General features: G+C 42.2%; 3 protein-coding genes across 4 annotated transcripts; all 3 read right to left on the reverse strand.

Annotated features, from left to right (window-relative positions):
* Positions 1–2995: 2995 nt before the first annotated feature.
* Positions 2996–6172, reverse strand: gltpd2a (glycolipid transfer protein domain containing 2a). The gene is made up of 5 exons (XM_084164789.1): positions 5814–6172; positions 5647–5717; positions 4273–4490; positions 3764–4132; positions 2996–3447 (listed from the first exon to the last, which is right to left on the reverse strand). The coding sequence occupies exons 1-5, from the start codon at positions 5896–5898 to the stop codon at positions 3219–3221; spliced, it is 972 nt and encodes a 323-aa protein (XP_084020915.1). The 5' UTR covers positions 5899–6172; the 3' UTR covers positions 2996–3218.
* Positions 6173–6404: 232 nt separating this feature from the next.
* On the reverse strand, positions 6405–12782 carry LOC311132249 (uncharacterized protein). 2 transcript variants are annotated; one of them, XM_084165482.1, is made up of 6 exons: positions 12579–12782; positions 11872–11986; positions 11392–11435; positions 10386–11250; positions 6987–7123; positions 6405–6824 (listed from the first exon to the last, which is right to left on the reverse strand). In XM_084165482.1, exons 3-6 carry the CDS (start codon positions 11404–11406, stop codon positions 6711–6713), a joined length of 1131 nt encoding a protein of 376 aa, XP_084021608.1. In that variant the 5' UTR covers positions 11407–11435; positions 11872–11986; positions 12579–12782; the 3' UTR covers positions 6405–6710. The 2 variants fall into 2 exon arrangements, with proteins under 2 accessions (XP_084021608.1, XP_084021607.1); XM_084165481.1 differs by having other exon boundaries at positions 6982–7123.
* A 250-nt stretch (positions 12783–13032) lies between these two features.
* LOC311131798 (zinc finger HIT domain-containing protein 1-like) lies at positions 13033–20866 on the reverse strand. Its single transcript, XM_084164928.1, has 5 exons — positions 20800–20866; positions 18273–18449; positions 18023–18102; positions 16497–16666; positions 13033–15896 (listed from the first exon to the last, which is right to left on the reverse strand). Exons 1-5 carry the CDS (start codon positions 20822–20824, stop codon positions 15875–15877), a joined length of 474 nt encoding a protein of 157 aa, XP_084021054.1. The 5' UTR covers positions 20825–20866; the 3' UTR covers positions 13033–15874.
* Between the last annotated feature and the right edge of the window lie 503 nt (positions 20867–21369).

Consider the following 21369-nt stretch of genomic DNA (forward strand, 5'->3'; position numbering starts at 1 on the left):
GTAAAATTAAATGTAACTCACTTGGTTAAATGTATTTCAAAATAGAGTATTCATGCTGCTTGAGTGGGAACCCTGGATGGGATATGATACCAACTACTGATTGTCACTAGAGCATTAGGCTCTGAAAGTTAAAGAAGTAGTTCACCAATCAGATGTTCAACAAATACTTTATTTATCAGTTTGCATTTGCTTCAGCATTGTCAATATTAAGAGAACGCTGTCAATGGGGGCCCTGAAAACCTTTTACCTCAGTTTATTGGAAAACCAATATGATATGAACCTGCAAGGAACCTGTAACATCATGCTTTTGAGATATCTAGGATAAATACAAAAATAATATACAGAAACATATGCACTGTAGCCTACATCGAAAATTGCCAACTCTGAAAAATAATACACAATATAAAATGGAAAGGACATGTTGAGAAATTATTCTGAAAACAATCAAATCAAATTTTTTTTGCCACATGCGCCGAATACAACAGGTGTAGACCTTACAGTGAAATGCTTACTTATAAGCCCTTAACCAACAATGCAGTTTTAAGAAAAATAAGCGTTAAGTAAAAAATAGATAAGTAAAAAATAACAAATAACAAATAATTAAAGAGCAGCAGGAAAATAAAATAACAGTAGGGAGGCTATATACAGGGGGTACCGGTACAGAGTCACTGTGCGGGGTCACAGGTTAGACGAGGTAATTGAGGTAATATGTACATGTAGGTAGAGTTAAAGTGACTATGCATAGATAATAAACATAGGGGGTGGGGTGGGGGGACAATGCAAATAGTACGGGTAGCCATGATTAGCTGTTCAGGAGTCTTATCGCTTGGGGGTAGAAGTTGTTAAGAAGTATTTTGGACCAATGTATGGCTTATCACATGCTGCCTTCAGAGGTAAAGTCTCACCGGAGATAAATAATAATTTTCAACATCATAGGATTTGGCGACAATAATGAATCTGTGAAAGTCAATCCACTGGTATTCAAAGAAAACCTCACAGAATAGTAAGGCATGGTAAACCATAACCTCAAATTCTATCTAGACTACAGAGAGCTCAATCTGTGAGAGTCAATCCTCTGAGGTTCATAGAAGAAGGAAATGTTTACAGTGGGGAAAAAAAGTATTTAGTCAGCCACCAATTGTGCAAGTTATCCCACTTAAAAAGATGAGAGAGGCCTGTAATTTTCATCATAGGTACACGTCAACTATGACAGACAAAATGAGGAAAAAAAATCCATAAAATCACATTGTAGGATTTTTAATGAATTTATTTGCAAATTATGGTGGAAAATAAGTATTTGGTCAATAACAAAAGTTTCTCAATACTTTGTTATATACCCTTTGTTGACAATGACACAGGTCAAACGTTTTCTGTAAGTCTTCACAAGGTTTTCACACACTGTTGCTGGTATTTTGGTCCATTCCTCCATGCAGATCTCCTCTAGAGCAGTGATGTTTTGGGGCTGTTGCTGGGCAACACAGACTTTCAACTCCCTCCAAAGATTTTCTATGGGGTTGAGATCTGGAGACTGGCTAGGCCACTCCTGGACCTTGAAATGCTTCTTACGAAGCCACTCCTTCGTTGCCCGGGCGGTGTGTTTGGGATCATTGTCGTGCTGAAAGACCCAGCCACGTTTCATCTTCAATGCCCTTGCTGATGGAAGGAGGTTTTCACTCAAAATCTCACGATACATGGCCCCATTCATTCTTTCCTTTACACGGATCAGTCGTCCTGGTCCCTTTGCAGAAAAACAGCCCCAAAGCATGATGTTTCCACCCCCATGCTTCACAGTATGTATGGTGTTCTTTGGATGCAACTCAGCATTCTTTGTCCTCCAAACACGACGAGTTGAGTTTTTACCAAAAAGTTATATTTTGGTTTCATCTGACCATATGACATTCTCCCAATCCTCTTCTGGATCATCCAAATGCACTCTAGCAAACTTCAGACGGGCCTGGACATGTACTGGCTTAAGCAGGGGGACACGTCTGGCACTGCAGGATTTGAGTCCCTGGCGGCGTAGTGTGTTACTGATGGTAGGCTTTGTTACTTTGGTCCCAGCTCTCTGCAGGTCATTCACTAGGTCCCCCCGTGTGGTTCTGGGATTTTTGCTCACCGTTCTTGTGATCATTTTGACCCCACGGGGTGAGATCTTGCGTGGAGCCCCAGATCGAGGGAGATTATCAGTGGTCTTGTATGTCTTCCATTTCCTAATAATTGCTCCCACAGTTGATTTCTTCAAACCAAGCTGCTTACCTATTGCAGATTCAGTCTTCCCAGCCTGGTGCAGGTCTACAATTTTGTTTCTGGTGTCCTTTGACAGCTCTTTGGTCTTGGCCATAGTGGAGTTTGGAGTGTGACTGTTTGAGGTTGTGGACAGGTGTCTTTTATACTGATAACAAGTTCAAACAGGTGCCATTAATACAGGTAATGAGTGGAGGACAGAGGAGCCTCTTAAAGAAGAAGTTACAGGTCTGTGAGAGCCAGAAATCTTGCTTGTTTGTAGGTGACCAAATACTTATTTTCCACCATAATTTGCAAATAAATTCATTAAAAATCCTACAATGTGATTTTCTGGGAACATTTTTTCTCAATTTGTCTGTCATAGTTGACGTGTACCCATGATGAAAATTACAGGCCTCTCTCATCTTTTTAAGTGGGAGAACTTGCACAATTGGTGGCTGACTAAATACTTTTTTCCCCCACTGTATATCTGATAAACAACTCACAGAATAGTAGGTTAAAGCATCACTGACATGGGCCTCTAGTCTAACTCACATAACTCAGCTGTGGTCTTAAAGCAATGAAGCCAGAACCCATGATAGAGGGGCTGAGTGAATGTGGTCACTGTGGAGGAGGGTCATTTTGTCAGAGACACTGTAGAAGGACAGAGTGCCGGCCTGGTGATCCAGGTACTAATTATAGTTCTGTGATTGTTACACAGCATTAGACACACAAACACAAACACACACAATAACAACTACAGACACTCATGAATAAATAACATGTTTATTCACTCTTTTCACTTCACTGACACAGAGCAGGTATTCCAGGGTTATCCTTAATTATAAAGGCCTTTCTAGATATACAGTTGTAAACATGCTTATACGGTAGGCCTAACTAACTGAGTTGCTGTGTGTCTCTACAGTCTCTCTATCATGTGTCTTTATAGTCTGTGCAGGCTATGTGTGCTTGCGTACGTGTGTGTGTGTGTCTGTCTATGGCAGCTCCATCATGTTGTGTTCTTCCAGCATGCTCTGTGTGCGTGTGTATACCTCTCTCATAACGTTTAGAACCGTGTTGAGCACCGGCCCAACCTCCTCCTCTTTTCTCACACAAACTATGTCCAGGAACACTCTTCTGTCTGGCAGAGCTACAAACACCAGCTCAGCCGCCCTGCGGATCAACCAGGGGTGATGTGGGGCCAGGGCGACGGTGTACGCATCCCTAGGGAACAGGGGCAAGGTTAGTGTGTGTGTGTGTGTGTGTGTGTGTGTGTGTGTGTGTGTGTGTGTGTGTGTGTGTGTGTGTGTGTGTGTGTGTGTGTGTGTGTGTGTGTGTGTGTGTGTGTGTGTGTGTGTGTGTGTGTGTGCGTGCGCGTGCGTGAGAGAGCAGGCATCTGTGTCCACGCTGCTGGGAAGCTGGCATGGCCATCAGGCTATGGGTAGTGTGGGACTTGGTCTTCAATAATTTAGTGAGATTGTAAACTAACCTTTTGAGTGTGTGTGTGCAAGTGTGTGTATGTGTTCTGTCTAAAGGATACCTGCAGAGCTCCCCAGGGGTGCGGTAAGCCCCCTGTGCGTCCGGTCCCTCCCCTAGGCCCTGCAGTAGCAGCAGGATCCAGAGCAGGGAACGGTGGAGCCGCAGCAGATTTCTGCACCCGGAGCGCGTCCGTACATTGAAGTTCACCAAGCCCCTTTGCAGCTCCGACTCCACCATGGAACGCACTGATCTGTAGGCCGCTGGGCCTTGTAGTCCAGATGTGGGAGTTTGTAGTCCAGAGTGTCCCTCTGCTGGACTACGTTTCTCATGGTCCACTTTCTCCTGCTGGGCCAGCTCTCTGATGACAGCGATCTTATCTTTGACCTTCTGAGAGAAAAAACTGACCAGAGGGCCGAGAGATTCCATAAACCTAGAGAGAGAGAGCGAGAGAGAGGAGTGGGGAATGAATGTAGAGCCCTTCACCTAACAACTCCTTACTGTATCATTCATGGCAAGTTTAAAAGGTGTTCCCCTTATAAACACTCTCACACACACACACACACGCCGTACTTGATGAGTTCGTCCCAGCTGTAGAGGTAATGCTCCAGCAGAACGTCGTCAGAGTGCGTAGCCATGGAAGAGGTTAGGTGGGACATGAGACGCCACACCTGGAACTGTTGACCTGGACACACATGGAGAGGGGGCACGGAACCCAATACTACACCCCTCTCACCATGCTGTCCCCCACTCTGCACCCCTCCTGGATGAGGAATAACAGGGGTCTCCGGCTGGAACAGGAGAGAGAGAGAGGGAGAGAGGCGGAGAAGATGAATGCACAAAGCGAGAGGTATCATCTACACTACATGACCAACAGTATGTGGACACCCCTTCAAATTAGTCGATTCGGCTATTTCAGCCACACCCGTTGCTGACAGGTGTATAAATTGAGCACACAGCCATGCAATCTCCATAGACAAACCCTGGCAGTAAAGCTGCCCTGGTCAACTGTAAGTGCTGTTATTGTGAAGTGGAAACTTTCAGGAGCAACAACGGCTCAGCCGTGAAGTGGTAGGCCACACAAGCTCAAAGAACAGGACCGCCGAGGACGACATTGTCTGTCACCATGCGCAATGCCAAGCGTTGGCTGGAGTGGTGTAAAGCTCGCCGCCATTGGACTCTGAAGCAGTGGAAATGCGTTATCTGGAGTGATGAATCACGCTTCACCATCTGGCAGTCGGACGTACGAATCTGGGTTTGGCGGGTGCCAGGAGAACACTACCTGCCCCAATGCATAGTGCCAACTGTAAAGTTTGGTGGAGGAATAATGGTCTGGGGCTGTTTTTCATGGTTCGGGCTAGGCCCCTTAGTTCCAGTGAAGGGAAATCTTAACGCTACAGCATACAATGACATTCTAGACGATTCTGTGCTTCCAAATTTGTGGCAACAATTTGGGGAAGGCCTTTTCCTGTTTCAGCATGACAATGCCCCTGTGCAAAAAGCGAGGTCCATACAGAAATGGTTTGTCGAGATCGGTGTGAAAGAACTTGACTGACCTCAACCCCATCGAACACCTTTGGGATGAATTGGAACGCCGACTGCGAGCCAGGCCTAATCGCCCAACATCAGTGCTCGACCTCACTAATGCTCTTGGCTGAAAGGAAGCAAGTCCCAGAACCAATGTTCCAACATCTAGTGGAAAGCCTTCCCAGAAGAGTGGAGGCTGTTATAGCAGCAAAGGGGGGACCAACATATTAATGCCCATGATTTTGGAATGAGATGTTCGACGAGCAGATGTCCACATACTTTTGTAGTGTATTTTCTATTTATTTTTATTATGTATTCAAATCTTTCACTTTGTTTTACACTACAATATAAATTATAGAATGACTAACTACTAACTGTTAAGACATTTCCCTACAGGCTAAATCATGTGTGTGTACTCACTGTTGGACGGTAGAAATTGAAACTCAGACAGGGGTGCCAGGAGGTCTCACAATCACCCATAGCAATCTGAGCTGAAAGCGAGAGAGACACGTGTATGTCACATTATACACACACAGCCACACGGAGAACAGTTTCAGCTAAACCCTATGGTTAAAGTGGAAACTCACGGAGCCAGAAAGAACTGAGGAAGAGCAGCAGAGCCATGATGGAGGCTGGCAGCAGGTAGCGTTGCAGTCGCCCATTAATACCCATCTTGTCTACACAGACAGGTACTGTCCTGATGAACACAGACACACTCAGTAGACCACCCCTCACATACTGGTAGGTCACCTCGTCCCCAGGCTAATCGCTACAGAGAGAGATCCGGCTGGGGAATACGACTAACTGGTAGTAAACGCTATCCCCTAGAAGTATTTCTCTATATCTGTCATCTCCCTTTCGCCTTCTCCCTCTACTCTCTATGCAGCTTACACGATTTCTAGTATTGTTTTCCTTTCCCTCTCTTTCTAAATGTATTACAGTAAAGACACACTTCCTATTTAAGCCACACCTCCTGGAACACTATGTACTTGACCTTTAACCTTTGGCTCTTATCTCAACCGCCGTTTCATCACCCCTCTATCAACACACACATGCGCGCACGCACGCACACACACACACACACACACAGTCCCTGTATCTCATGATATCTCTAGACTCTGGCCATGGGTTGGATCTTATCAGTGAAGTGACACACAATACAGAGACCAACAAGTGTGTTATGATACATGCAATCATTTATTTTTTGCAGAGAGAGACATGCCTCACCTCACCACATTACTCTCCATGTCTTACATGAAGAGTTACAGTGTGTGTGTGTGTTACAGTGTGTGTAAGTGTGTCGGTTGGCATTGTGTCTATGATGTTAGTGTGTTGGCAGTGGCACATGGCAGTATTGATAGTGTTTGGTCATTTGTCATTCAGTTCTCAACTCCAGGCCCCGGCGGGCCACAGTACTGCTGGTTTTCATTATTTTCAATTACATTATATAGTAGCTGGGGTCATCAGAGGCACTTTAGCTTAGTCTAACGCTTTGTCCCATTAGACAGCCTGGGACCTGCCTGTCTTCTCCCATTAGCCGTGGAGTCTGAGCGGAGTGTCTGGTTGGCTGCTCCTGACGCAGTGGCAGGGATAGGAGTCTGGAGTGCAGAGAGAGAGAGAGAGAGAGAGAGAGAGAGAGAGAGAGAGAGAGAGAATATTCACCACAGTAGGTAAATTCTAACATTTTCCCCCAATTCTTTCTGTCCTCCCTCCTGCCAGAGAAGACATTGGTGTGACACACACACACACACACACCTTACCGTTACACCCTTGCCCCGTCCAGAGAAGACAGTGGTGAGTCCTTTAGAGACGGAGACGTGCTTCATAGGACGGGACTGAGACTGACACAGCTCAGTTAGCAGCTCAGGACTGGAGAGAGACAGGAGAGTAGCGCAACCTACACACACACACAAATATTATTGTACACCACTACATTACACACAGCAGCTCTTGACTGGAGAGACACACACACACACATTACTACTGATAGTATACTATAACTACACTACTACTACTAGTATACTATAACTACACTACTACTAGTATACTATAAATACACTACTACTAGTATACTATAAATACACTACTACTATTATACTATAACTACACTACTACTACTAGTATACTATAACTACACTACTAATAGTATACTATAACTACACTACTACTAGTATACTATGACTACACTATTATACTATAACTACAGCACTGCTAGTATTATACTATAACTACACTACTACTACTATTATACTATAACTACACTACTACTACACTATAACTACACTACTACTACTATTATACTACAACTACACTATTATACTATAACTACACTACTGCCAGTATACTATAACTACACAACTACTACTATTATACTATAACTACACCATTATACTATAACTACACTCCTACTATTATACTATAACTACACTACTACTAGTATACTATAACTACACTATTATACTATAACTACACTACTACCAGTATACCATAACTACACTACTACTACTATTATACTATAACTACACTATTATACTATAACTACACTATTATACTATAACTACACTACTTCTATTATACTATAACTACACTACTTCTATACTATAACTACACTACTACTAGTATACTATAACTACACCACTACTAGTATACTATAACTACACTATTATACTATAACTACACTACTACCAGTATACCATAACTATACTACTACTATTGTACTATAACTACACTACTACTACTATTATACTATAACTACACTACTACTACTAGTATACTATAACTACACTACTACTAGTATACTATAACTACACTAGTATACTATAACTACACTACTACTACTATTATTATTATTATTAGTAGTATACAATAACTACACTACTACTAGTATACTATACTACTACTACTAGTATACTATAACTACACTACTACTAGTATACTATAACTACACTACTACTAGTATACTATAACTACACTACTACTAGTATATTATAACTACACTACTAGTAGTATACTATAACTACACTACTACTGGTATACTATAACTACACTACTACTATTATACTATAACTACACTAATACTACTAGTTTCCTATAACTACACTACTTCTACTCGTATACTATACCACTACTACTACTTGCATACTATAACACCACTACTACTATTATACTATAACTACACTACTAATACTACTAGTATACTATAACTACACTATTATACTATAACTACACTACTACCAGTATACCATAACTACACTACTACTATTATACTATAACTACACTACTACTACTATTATACTATAACTACACTACTACTATTAGTATACTATAACTACACTACTACTAGTATAATATAACTACACTATTATACTATAACTACACTACTACTACTAGTATACAATAACTACACTACTACTTGTATACTATACTACTACTACTAGTATACTATAACTACACTACTACTATTATATTATAACTACACTACTAGTAGTATACTATAACTACACTACTACTAGTATACTATAACTACACTACTAGTAGTATACTATAACTACACTACTACTAGTATACTATAACTACACTACTACTATTATACTATAACTACACTAATACTACTAGTATCCTATAACTACACTACTACTACTCGTATACTATACCACTACTACTACTTGCATACTATAACACCACTACTACTATTATACTATAACTACACTACTACTACTACTAGTATATTATAACTACACTATTATACTATAACTACACTACTACCAGTATACCATAACTACACTACTACTATTATACTATAACTACATTACTACTAGTATACTATAACTACACTACTACTAGTATACTATAACTACACTACTACTAGTATCCTATAATGACACTACTAGTAGTATACTATAACTACACTACTACTAGTATACTATAACTACACTAATACTACTAGTATCCTATAACTACACTACCACTGCTCGTATACTATACCACTACTACTACTTGCATACTATAACACCACTACTACTATTATACTATAACTACACTACTACTACTACTAGTATATTATAACTACACTATTATACTATAACTACACTACTACCAGTATACCATAACTACACTACTACTATTATACTATAACTACACTATTATACTATAACTACACTACTACTAGTATACTATAACTACACTACTACTACTACTACTAGTATACTATAACTACACTACTACTAATATACTATAACTACACTACTACTAGTATACTATAACTACACTACTACTATTATACTATAACTACACGACTACTACTATTATACTTTAACTACACGACTACTACTATTATACTATAACTAAACTACTGATAGTATACTATAACTACACTACTGATATTATACTATAACTACACTACTACTAGTATACTATAACTACTCTACTAGTAGTATACTATAACTACACTACTACTATTATACTATAACGACACTACTACTACTAGTATACTATAACTACACTACTACTTGTATACTATAACTACACTACTACTATTATACTATAACTACACGACTACTACTATTATACTTTAACTACACGACTACTACTATTATACTATAACTAAACTACTGATAGTATACTATAACTACACTACTGATATTATACTATAACTACACTACTACTAGTATACTATAACTACTCTACTAGTAGTATACTATAACTACACTACTACTATTATACTATAACTACACTACTACTATTAGTATACTATAACTACACTACTATTACTATATACTATAACACCACTACTACTACTAGTATACTATAACTACACTACTACTAGTATACTATAACAACACTGCTACTATTATACTATAACTACACTACTACTAATATACTGTTACTACATTACTACTAGTATACTATAACTACACTACTACTACTAGTATACTATAACTACACTACTACTATTATACTATAACTACACTACTACTAGTATACTATAACTACACTACTACTACTATTAGTACACTATAACTACACTACTATTATTAGTATACTATAACGACACTACTACTACTATTCAGTAGCTAAGAACTGGAGAGAGACAAGCATCACATTACTCAGACTATACTATCAGTACTACACCATGACACTGCTCCAAAACTCACACTCACCCTCTGTAGTTGGCATGGAGGGGGAAAGGGGCTGTGGGGGGGAGGTAAGGGGGGAGGTGGTGGTGGAGGTAAAGGGGGAGACCAGGGTGGAGCTGGGGGAGGTGAGGACATCGTTGGTGTCACAGGAGACAGTTCTGAGACCACGGCTAGCTTTCCTCAGAAACTCAGCCTGGAGCTGGGGACTGGACAGAGAGAGGGGTGGAGGAGGGGAGGCAGTGGGAGGAGGGGAGGAGAAGGGGGACACAGAGGGGGAGATGGGGGGAGAGGGCTTGTGGGGAAGGTTTTGGTGTCTTGCCGAGTCGTTGTCAGGGGAAGCAGCTCTGGGAGCTCTCCTCAGAAACTCAGCCTGGAGCTGGGGACTGGACAGAGAGAGGGGTGGAGGAGGGGAGGAAAGAGGGGGAGGAGGGGAGGAGAAGGGGGACACCGAGGGGGAGATGGGGGGAGAGGGCTTGTGGGGAAGGTTTTGGTGTCTTGCCGAGTCGTTGTCAGGGGAAGCAGCTCTGGGAGCTCTCCTCAGAAACTCAGCCTGGAGCTGGGGACTGGACAGAGAGAGGGGTGGAGGAGGGGAGGAAAGAGGGGGAGGAGGGGAGGAGAAGGGGGACACCGAGGGGGAGATGGGGGGAGAGGGCTTGTGGGGAAGGTTTTGGTGTCTTGCCGAGTCGTTGTCAGGGGAAGCAGCTCTGGGAGCTCTCCTCAGAAACTCAGCCTGGAGCTGGGGACTGGACAGAGAGAAGGTGGGAGGAGGGGAGGCAGGGGGAGGAGGGGAGGAGGGCTGTAGGGAAAGGGTTTGGGGTCGAGCTGAATCCTGGGGCAAAAGTGACGTTGAAGATCTCATCGGAATGATGAGGACTTCTCCGACTGGATGCTGAAGGAGAGGACAAGAGAGAGAGAGACAGAAGAGAGAAAGAATGAGAGGTAGAGAGGGGGGGGGGGGGGGTATGATGAGCAGATGTTCTGCAACAGATACTGTTTCATTAAATCACAATAAAATATTCCGATATCTTACCTCTCTCCTCTCCATGGCAGCAGCAGTATCAATGGGGGTCTAGGCTAGAGCCATGCACACAGAGAAACACACACACAAACAACATATTCACACAATAATCTGTGCAGTGTGCACACCTCTAACCCAATCGGTTTTGCGCTCCTCCGAGAACACAGAGTTTGGCCAATCACAGGCTGATGTCTACAGACAGCGTTGAGGGGGATTTTCAGCATCAAATAAATAATATTAAAAAGCGAAAATAAACATAAAAATCATGCTTCTCGGGGAAAACTGCCTATTTGGCTATACCCGGCTGAAATGAAAGCCAGCTATAGCCTATAGTTTATTGTGCGTAATGATCACCGCGCATTGAAAGAGGGATTAATCTGCCCGCGGTCTCTGCCATCCCCCCATAGTGGTTTAGGGTTTAGGTAGGGTAATCGGATCCAAGATCTGTGTTAAAAGGACGACCCATACACCCATTCATTCCAGTCTACTCACCTGGCGCGCTCCAGCGATCGACTAGCTTGACAGCTCGAGGAGCCCCGGGTTCCGCTGCTAGCTTTGCTTGACAGCTGCTCGCGCCACGTTACTGGACTCCCTCACCTGGCAAAGTCTGCGGTGCGAACAGTGACGGATTATTGTACCGAGCCTAGCGCAGTCATCCGCCATTCACACAGCGCTCGATGCAAGCGCAGTTTTCACTCGTTGACAGGAGCGCTCAACCTCCCAGTGCTGTCAATGGGCTCCAAACACACCAAACACACACACAGCCTACTCAGACGTCCTGTCTGTGCCAAATCCAGCGCAACCTTCACTCTCTCCTCCACCGCTAGTCACTATAGTTAGCACAGCCACAAAGTCATAAACCCCGCCTATTTCGACAATTTCTCTTCTTAAAATGATTTTAAACCTAATCATACCCACCTCACTACTAACCTTATGCCTAACCTTAAATTAAGACCAAAAAGCAATTACTTTTTTTCATGAATATTTACAATATAGACAATGTTGACTTTGTAGCTGGGGTAACTAGTGGAAAACCCTCAATCTGCATGCATTAATAATTGACGTCCCTTTACAGCTGAGGTTCAGGGGTTGTTGCCCTTAATTACCACTTGACCCCCCCCCCCCCCCCCCCCCCCCCAATATAATTATATAGCCTTTTCATAACATGCACTACATTAACATACAATCATATACTTTACCACTGGTAGACTTTAGTCAGTTATGCTGAAGGGTGTGTGCAGTGGTTTCAGAAAAAGGAAGTTGTTTTATTAATCCTCCTGGAAGCGGATAAGCGTACAACCTGTTGTTCCCTTTAGGGAACATTCCTCCTAACAGGACAGAGCTTATAAACAAACATGCGCCGAGTGGCGCAGCGGTCTAAGGCACTGCATCTCAGCGCTTGAGGCGTCACTACAGACCCCCTGGTTCGATTCCAGGCTGTATCACAACCGGCCGTGATTGGGAATCCCATTGGGCGGCGCACAATTGGCCCAGCGTCGTCCGGGTTTGGCCGGTGTAGGCGTCATTGTAAATAAGAATTTGTTCTTAACTGACTTGCCTAGTTAAATAAATCAAATACAAACCTGAACCAGGGTACACAGGCTCCGCGTGCGTATGTACACACACGCATAAAGGATTACAAAACACACTGAGTCATAATCAAACATGTTTAATTAAATCATCATAGCAGACAGACAACGATACAGTCCCCTGGGACCCCACATACCTATCCCAGTGGCGTGTATTCACGGATACCAAGGGAAGCCAGCCTTCCCCCCCCAATTTATTTATCTTTCGTCTCTGTGTTTCATAAATTCACAAGAGGCTGTATGTATCTCACCGGAAAAAGCATCCAGGCGTGCGAAACAGCGCCCCTCTGTCTCTCTACGTGTAGGACATCTATCTGATGCTGTCTGGTCCAAACGAGTATGACATTGTTGCCGCCTGTAGCACTGAATGGAATGCAAGGGAAGCCAGCGAGCATTTGGCCTCCCTTGACAAAAAAAAGTATACAAAATTAGCCAATCAGCATTGAGCTAAACTGAGCGAGCTCAACTGTGAATGGTCCTGGCGCACCAAAAAAATAAAGTGTTAAGGGAAGCCAGCTTGGATTTTGGCATCTCTCCTATCAAATCGCATTGAGAACATAGGTCATTGACAGAAACAACTTGAATTGTTGCATCTCGTTCTGTTGTTGTCCTCCGGTGGCTAGCTAGCTAGCCAAAGTTGTCCCTTTCCTAAATTAGCCATGGATGGAGATAGGGATTTGGACTTGTGGTTTTACTTAATTCTCAGTACTGGCCAATGATTATAATGGCTATTCTGATTCAACCATTAATTCATACATTGTTGTGCCCCTGGCCTGAGAGGATGAAAGTTCAATATGTAGCTAGATGTAGAAGGCTAATGTTAACTAGCTAACTTTACCCATGAATGGAAGTTAGGCTAGCGTGCAAGCATTTTAGCCAGGTAGCCTAGGACAACAAAAAATAAAAGTGTGTACTGTATGACAGAGCGATATACTTTTTCGTCAACATGAAAGAGAGGAGGATGGCATTTCTATACAAGTAGGGTGAGTCAACATATTTTTCTACTTGCACACAAACACACAGAAATCAGAACCATGGACAGCCACATCATATTTAGCTTACATTGATTGGACTAAATTATTTTTGGTATCTTTTAGTTGTCACTGTATTAGACTAAGCAGAGGTGATTTGATGATGATGAAATGGTGCTGGAATAGTGGAGGCAGCTCCTGTTTTCGTTGCAACTTGCGGTAACTCTCTGTGGTTCTAAATCAAGTTGTTTAGTGGTCCAAAAATGTCAGAAACATTAACTTGCTTGACCATGCTGTAGGCCATGTAACAGAGGTTGCTATCCGGTTTTGTGATAAAACAAAGTGTGGTTGAATTTATTCTGCCACTGTGTCTTCTTATTGTCTCGGCCTATACACTACCGTTCAAAAGTTTGGGGTCACTTAGAAATGTCCTTGTTTTTGAAAAAAAAGCATTTTTTTTGTCCAATAAAATAACATCAAATTGATCAGAAATACAGTGTAGACATTGTTAATGTTGTAAATGGCTATTGTTGCAGGAAACAGCTGATTTTTAATGGAATATCTACATAGGCCCATTATCAGCAACCATCAGTTCTGTGTTCCAATGGCACGTTGTGTTTGCTAATCCAAGTTTATCATTTTAAAAAGGCTAAGTGATCATTAGAAAACCCTTTTGCAATTATGTTAGCACAGCTGAAAACTGTTGTGCTGATTAAAGAAGCAATAAAACTGCCCTTCTTGAGACTAGTTGAGTATCTGGAGCATCAGCAATTGTGGGTTTGATTACAGGTTCAAAATGGCCAGAAACAAATAACTTTCTTCTGAAACTCGTCAGTCTATTCTTGTTCTGAGAAATGAAGGCTATTCCATGTGCGAAATTGCCAAGCAACTGAAGATCTCGTACAACGCTGTGTACTACTCCCTTCACAGAACAGCGCAAACTGTCTCTAACCAGAATAGAAAGAAGAGTGGGAGGCCCCGGTGCACAACTGAGCAAGAGGACAAATACATTAGTGTCTAGTTTGAGAAACAGACGCCTCATAGGTCCTCACCAGTCTCAGCGTCAACAGTGAAGAGGCGACTCCGGGATGCTGACCTTCTAGGCAGAGTTGCAAAGAAAAAGCCTTAATCTTTTCTTTTTATTGGCCAGTCAGATTTTGCTTTTTCTATGCAACTCTGTCTAGAAGGTCTGCATCCCGGAGTCGCCTCTTCACTGTTGACGTTGAGACTGGTGTTTTGCGGGTACTATTGAATGAAGCTGCCAGTTGAGGACCTGTGAGGCATCTGTTTCTCAAACTAGACAATAATGTATTTGTCCTCTGGCTCAATTTCTCGCATGGAATAGCCTTCATTTCTCAGAACAAGAATAGACTGATGAGTTTCAGAAGAAAGTTATTTGTTTCTGGCCATTTTGAACCGGATAATGGGCCTCTGTACGCCTATGTAGATATTCCATTAAAAAATCAGCCATTTCTAGCTACAATAGCCATTTACAACATGAACAATGTCTACACTGTATTGCTGCTTAATTTGATGTTATTTTAATGGACAAAAAAATTGCTTTTCTTTTGGAAAACAAAGACATTTCTAAGTGACCAAACTTTTGAACAGTAGTGTATATCACAATTGCAAGGCATATGAATGAACAGGTTATACAGCAAACAATGCAATAATCACAACACATAGGTTGAAATATGGCTTTTTTTCTGGCTTTCCCAGTGATTTTACCCATGCACCGCTACTGCTTCAGACCATGTTTGTAACTTTCTAGTTGCGTTCCCCATTAGTTCTCTGGTAGTGTTCTCTCCATAGCATCTCTGGTACACGGTCATAACCGTAGCACCGTTCCTGTGTTGTAACATTCTAGACAGCTACAGGTGGAAGAATTTACCATCCACATTCTGTGAGCATGACCAAGTATGGTCAGATGAGCTGTTACAGAGTCATCTTCAGACACCTGATAGAGAGAGAGAGAGAGATATGAGTTGTGAGGCTAAGGGTAGTGGGGATAATATACAATACTGTGTATGTGTGTGTGTGTATGGTATTGTGTGTGTGGGGGGCTGTAATGTGTGTGTTCAGTGTGTATGGTAGTGTGTGTGTGGGGGCTGTAATGTGTGTGAAATGTGTGTGTGTGCGATGCATGCATGTTACCTACCTCTCTGTGTGTGTAGACAGCGTGTGGAACAGTGTGTGTGTGTGTTAGAGCTGGGTGATAGGCAATTTATCGCGATATGGATTTTTGTCTATTTGATCCGATAACAATAAATAGAACAATACCTTTATAACATTAATCTGCACCACAGTTTTTATTTTATTATCCTTTAAACTACTACTATTGGTTTTATGGTTGTAGCCATCAATTGTCCCATTAACAATCACCCATATTAGTCAACTTATTTCATTTCAAACTTCCCATGTCTCTAGTATAGGCTACTTATCGTAATGAACGATACCAGCAAAATGCCTGCGATAAGTGATCGGTATGGTTGGTGTCGATCATTATCAGTTTATCGTCCCAGCTCTAGTGTGTGTAGTGTAGTGTAGTGTGAGTTACCTGGTCTCTCTGTGTGTGATAAGGCAGCGTGTGGAACAGTAGCGCCCCCCACAGGAGCAGCAGGTGTAGGAGGAGGGGAATCCACAGACGGAGCAGAACAGACGAGGGGGGAGCGAGGAGGGAGGGGCCGCAGCTGACAGGTAATTAGGCTCCTCCCTCTCAGACACGTTCTGCCAATCACAGCACAGCAGGGACAGGGTTAGCCTCTCAGCAAAGACGGGGGCTGTAGATGGGTTAGTGGACAACGCGTTTCCATGGGGCAGAAGTCAGTGTGTTGTTGTGATTCTGGATGGCCAGATTGCTAGCAAGAATGACAAGAAACTGCCATGTGGAGAATCGTAAGTAGCTTGTTTCAGCTCGTTTCATCTTGTTCTTGATACCATGTCTTGTTTTGAGGTGTTTTGACTGATTTCATATCAATGCTAATATGGCTAAAATTCGTTAGCTAGCTAACCAACAACTGTAAGGATGTATTTGAGAGGAAACGAGTGCTCATTGTGCAAATGTATTTATGTTTTCAATAAACATTGGAGACTAAATATAGCTTACATGTTGTCAACAATCTAAGCCAACCCAGTCTGTTTTGCATGCGTCGGTTTTGTTGCTAAACAACCAACCCGTCTATGGGAAGATCTCAATTGCATAGAAAGCCAGAGGTCCCTCCCCTCTGACCTTTTCCTCCAATGGGTTTTGAGAAGGAGACAAGGAGAGAGGACGCGAGGAGTATGCAATTGAGATCTTCCCATAGTCCCAATAATCTCTCCTCTCAAATTGTGCACTTGTTCACTTCCCTTCACTGATTTCAAAGGAAACTATTAGTATAAGAAATATGGTGTAAGCTCCCACTAGCCAATGCCAATCCAATGCTTTTAAATGTGTGGGTAGTAGTGAATGAGTGTACTTTGGGGCGTTCTGGCTCAGACAAGCCTTAAGTTTACTTTTTTATTTATTTAGTGAACGAGTTCACACTTCAGGAGAAAGGAGATATTATTGGGACACACCCAGGGTCACGTTCAGAAAGTCTCTATAGAGCTGATTCCCTATTCTGCATGACGAAGAGAAGTGTGCTACATAATACATTTAGCAGACACTTTTATCCAAAGCGCTTTACAGTCACGCGGGCACACATTTTTAACACTTGGGTGATCCCGGGAATTGAACCCACTACGCTGGCGTTACAAGCGTCATGCTCTACCAACTGAGCTACAGAGGACCATACATACGAGGGTTAGCGTCAATTCCATTTCAATTAAATTCCAGTCAATTCAGAAAGTAAACCAAATTCCAATTCAACATTTTGGAATTTCGGTGTACTTTCTGAATTGACTGAAATTAAAATGGAATTGACCCCAACCCTGTTACATACAAACATCATGTATTTCTATCTGAATGTTCAGTCACGATGCACTCCTCTGCACATTATGCTGGTGTGTTTCAAATGACACCTACTTCTCTATATGATGCACTACTTGTGGGGTTAGGGGTTAGAGGTCAGAGGTCAGAGGTGTTCTAATTCTATTACCTACCTCTTCTTCTAGTAGAGTCTGGAAGTTTTTGCGAAATCTCTGTTTGAAGTGATCACCTCTAGTTTTCCTCTTCTTCTTACCTAGAGACAGAAAGAAAGAGGGAAGGAGGAAGAGGGAGAGAAAGAGAGAGTAGGATGAAGAGATGAAAGAGAGAAGGGGGCAAAAGTACACATGAACAAATTTATGTAGAGCTCTCCACCAAACAATAGCACTGGGCAGGTCTAAAAGGTGTTCCCTCACACACACACACCAGGTTCGTCTCCTTCGCTAAAGGTGGGCAGGCGGGCGGCAGGACCGGCGGGAGGCAGGGAGGAGAGAGGGTCATCCTGGAAGTTGTCCTTCTCTAGAGCATCCAGCTGGCGATTTAACCTCCGCTGGCGTGTTGCATCGTCCAACACACGCCTCTGTCCTGCCTCCGCAACACGGGCTGGAGAGAGATAGAGGGAAGTGAGGGAGAGAGGGAAGTGAGGGATAGAGATAGAGGGAAGTGAGGGATAGAGATAGAGGGAAGTGAGGGATAGAGATAGAGGGAAGTGAGGGATAGAGATAGAGGGAAGTGAGGGATAGATATAGAGGGAAGTGAGGGATAGAGGGAAGTGAGGGGTAGAGATAGAGGGAAGTGAGGGGTAGAGATAGAGGGAAGTGAGGGATAGAGATAGAGGGAAGTGAGGGATAGAGATAGAGGGAAGTGAGGGATAGAGATAGAGGGAAGTGAGGGATAGAGATAGAGGGAAGTGAGGGATAGAGATAGAGGGAAGTGAGGGATAGATATAGAGGGAAGTGAGGGATAGAGGGAAGTGAGGGGTAGAGATAGAGGGAAGTGAGGGGTAGAGATAGAGGGAAGTGAGGGATAGAGATAGAGGGAAGTGAGGGATAGAGGGAAGTGAGGGGTAGAGATAGAGGGAAGTGAGGGATAGAGATAGAGGGAAGTGAGGGATAGAGATAGAGGGAAGTGAGATGGGGGGATACATTTTTTATAAAATATCCAATATCCGTAGTCATATGGATTAAGTTATTCCAGTCTACATTGGTCTCATGTTTTAAAGGCAACAGTAGCCTAAAAAACAGATATGGCAGGCCAACCCTCCTCCGGGCCAGCTACTTGATGTGCAACCTTTTTCTTCCGCCCTGCTCAAATACACCTTACTGTAGAAACCGAATTGTAACGTGATTTTGTGATGGCTCCATACAGCGTTACAGCTTGGCTAATGGAAAGAACCGGCACCCATTTTTCAACTTACCTGTTCTTGGCGATACACTTTTCTTCTGAATCGAGAACGAAGAATGTATCTTATATATGTCCGTGTCCAGTTGCAAGTGGTTCTCCAAAAACCAGAGAATATTCCGAAATATATCAAATCCATGTTTTGTATCGAGTGAGAAATGCCGCTTGCATGTATGTAGATATTTTGGTCGCACTGTGTGAAGTGCTGTCATCTGCTTCTACACATGGCCACATCTCATGAAAAGTCCAGTACCAACAAAGATGTTGGGAAAGGCAAGAGGTCTGGCAGCTAAAATGGCGAAGGAACTCCTCACTCGGTGCAAATTGTGGATGTAATATTTTCCTTCAGCTGGACACAGACATTTATAAGATACACTTTTCTTCGGAATTGAGAACGAAGAAAGTATCGGCAAGTACAGGTTAGTTGAATACGTGCCTGCTATCCTTTACACTAGCCAGCAGATCCGACCCGCTTGCTTAAAGCTGCATTAGGGTAGGACAGGCTTTCTGTGTAGATTAAGACGCAGCGGAGCCGGCGCGAGATATGTCTCGAAAAACGTACCTCAATCCATGAATGAGAAATGCATTGTACTCCGAATTGTCCCATTAGCCCAACTGTTAGACAGAAAAGATTGAACGACCGCTAGTTTTTAAGTAAACTGCTGTGTTTCGTCCTCATGCTAGTTAGCAGTAGCCACAGCAGCCACTGTCTCGTTCCATTCACAGTGGTTTGGAGGCTGGATTTTTTTTGTTTTGTGGATTAAAGTGTGCAGGTAGCCTAGTAAAGGAGCCATTTGAAGTGATTGTTTGACAATCAGATGAAAACATCATGACTGGTTGTTTTTATGCCACAATAAAGTTATACATTTTAAAAGTTACATTACAAATCTTTACTACTAGGCCCACAGAGATCGTATTGAATTAATAGGGATTCTATATGAAATTCTATGATTTGGCCCATACATGTTTTTGGTATAGGTGGTACTGTACCGGGAAGAAATGTAATCTACTTTCACCCCTTCTTAATCTACACGTCTGTTCGACCCTAGTGCAGCTGTAAGCAAGCGGGTCAGATCTGCTGGCTAGGTTTATACAAGCTACTTATCAACGACTATTACCCAGCTGGAACAGCTATAGCCTGGCTAGAAGAGCTAGTAATAGCCTGGCTAGAAGAGCTAGAGGACTAGACGATGATTTATTAGCTAACCTTGCTGTTGGAAAAGTACTGAAAGTTACTTTCTGTTGTCATGTACTTCCTCTCATTGCAATTAACTTCTTTCGTCTGCTTTCTAGGTTTTCAATCAGAGATGCTCTAGCTATATGTTTCAGTATAGTATGTCAAACGTGCTCACTACGGGTATTTTTTGTGACGATAGCGCATCTGCACACAACACCACCGATTAGCCAGTTAGCAAGCTCAAGTGACAAACGAACGGTTGTTTGTTAAGTCAACTTTTCTTGTATTATTGACTTGTGAACTCAAGTTATGTACTCGATATAGTTATTATAATCAGAAGCAACTATTTGTCTAAGAAAAGAGGGTTAAACTCACCCGAAGACTTCTTTTCAAAAACCATTTAATCCTTCCTACTTTAGCAGCAAGCGCGTTTGGAGAATCTACGTAGGCCTGCAGCGAACAATTTGTCACAGATTCTTTTGTTGCGCGTTTCTGTTTGTGTGACATGGTCGCCTTCTTGTGGTATGTATGAGCATGGAATTAAAATGTTATTTCTAGTGGTGAGAAATAGATAAAATATGATTATATGGATTAAGATAACTTCTTGAACCAAATAATCACACAAATAAATATACCGGTATATAATAATTTAGCGCTATTAAAATGTAAAAATTGTATTTCTCAATGGTAACAAATAATTTACATTTGTACTAATCACGAGATAAAAAGCAGATCAAAGGGTTTACATACTTTGAGAGCTCTAGAGTCTTCTAGAAGTTAAAAAATGAAAGGATATAGGCCTACATACCCTTACATGAAACAAAACAACAACAATGGAAGGATTATGGAATGTAAAAAATAAACAAATTATGAAAATGTTCATTAATTTGGACCTCTAAACGTCTAGGGAGTATTGGTTCCATGGAAATACACTCTGGTATAGTG

The sequence above is a fragment of the Coregonus lavaretus genome (genome assembly GCF_964263955.1).
Source record: "Coregonus lavaretus genome assembly, chromosome: 7".
In the NCBI taxonomy this organism is placed as follows: Eukaryota; Metazoa; Chordata; class Actinopteri; order Salmoniformes; family Salmonidae; genus Coregonus; species Coregonus lavaretus.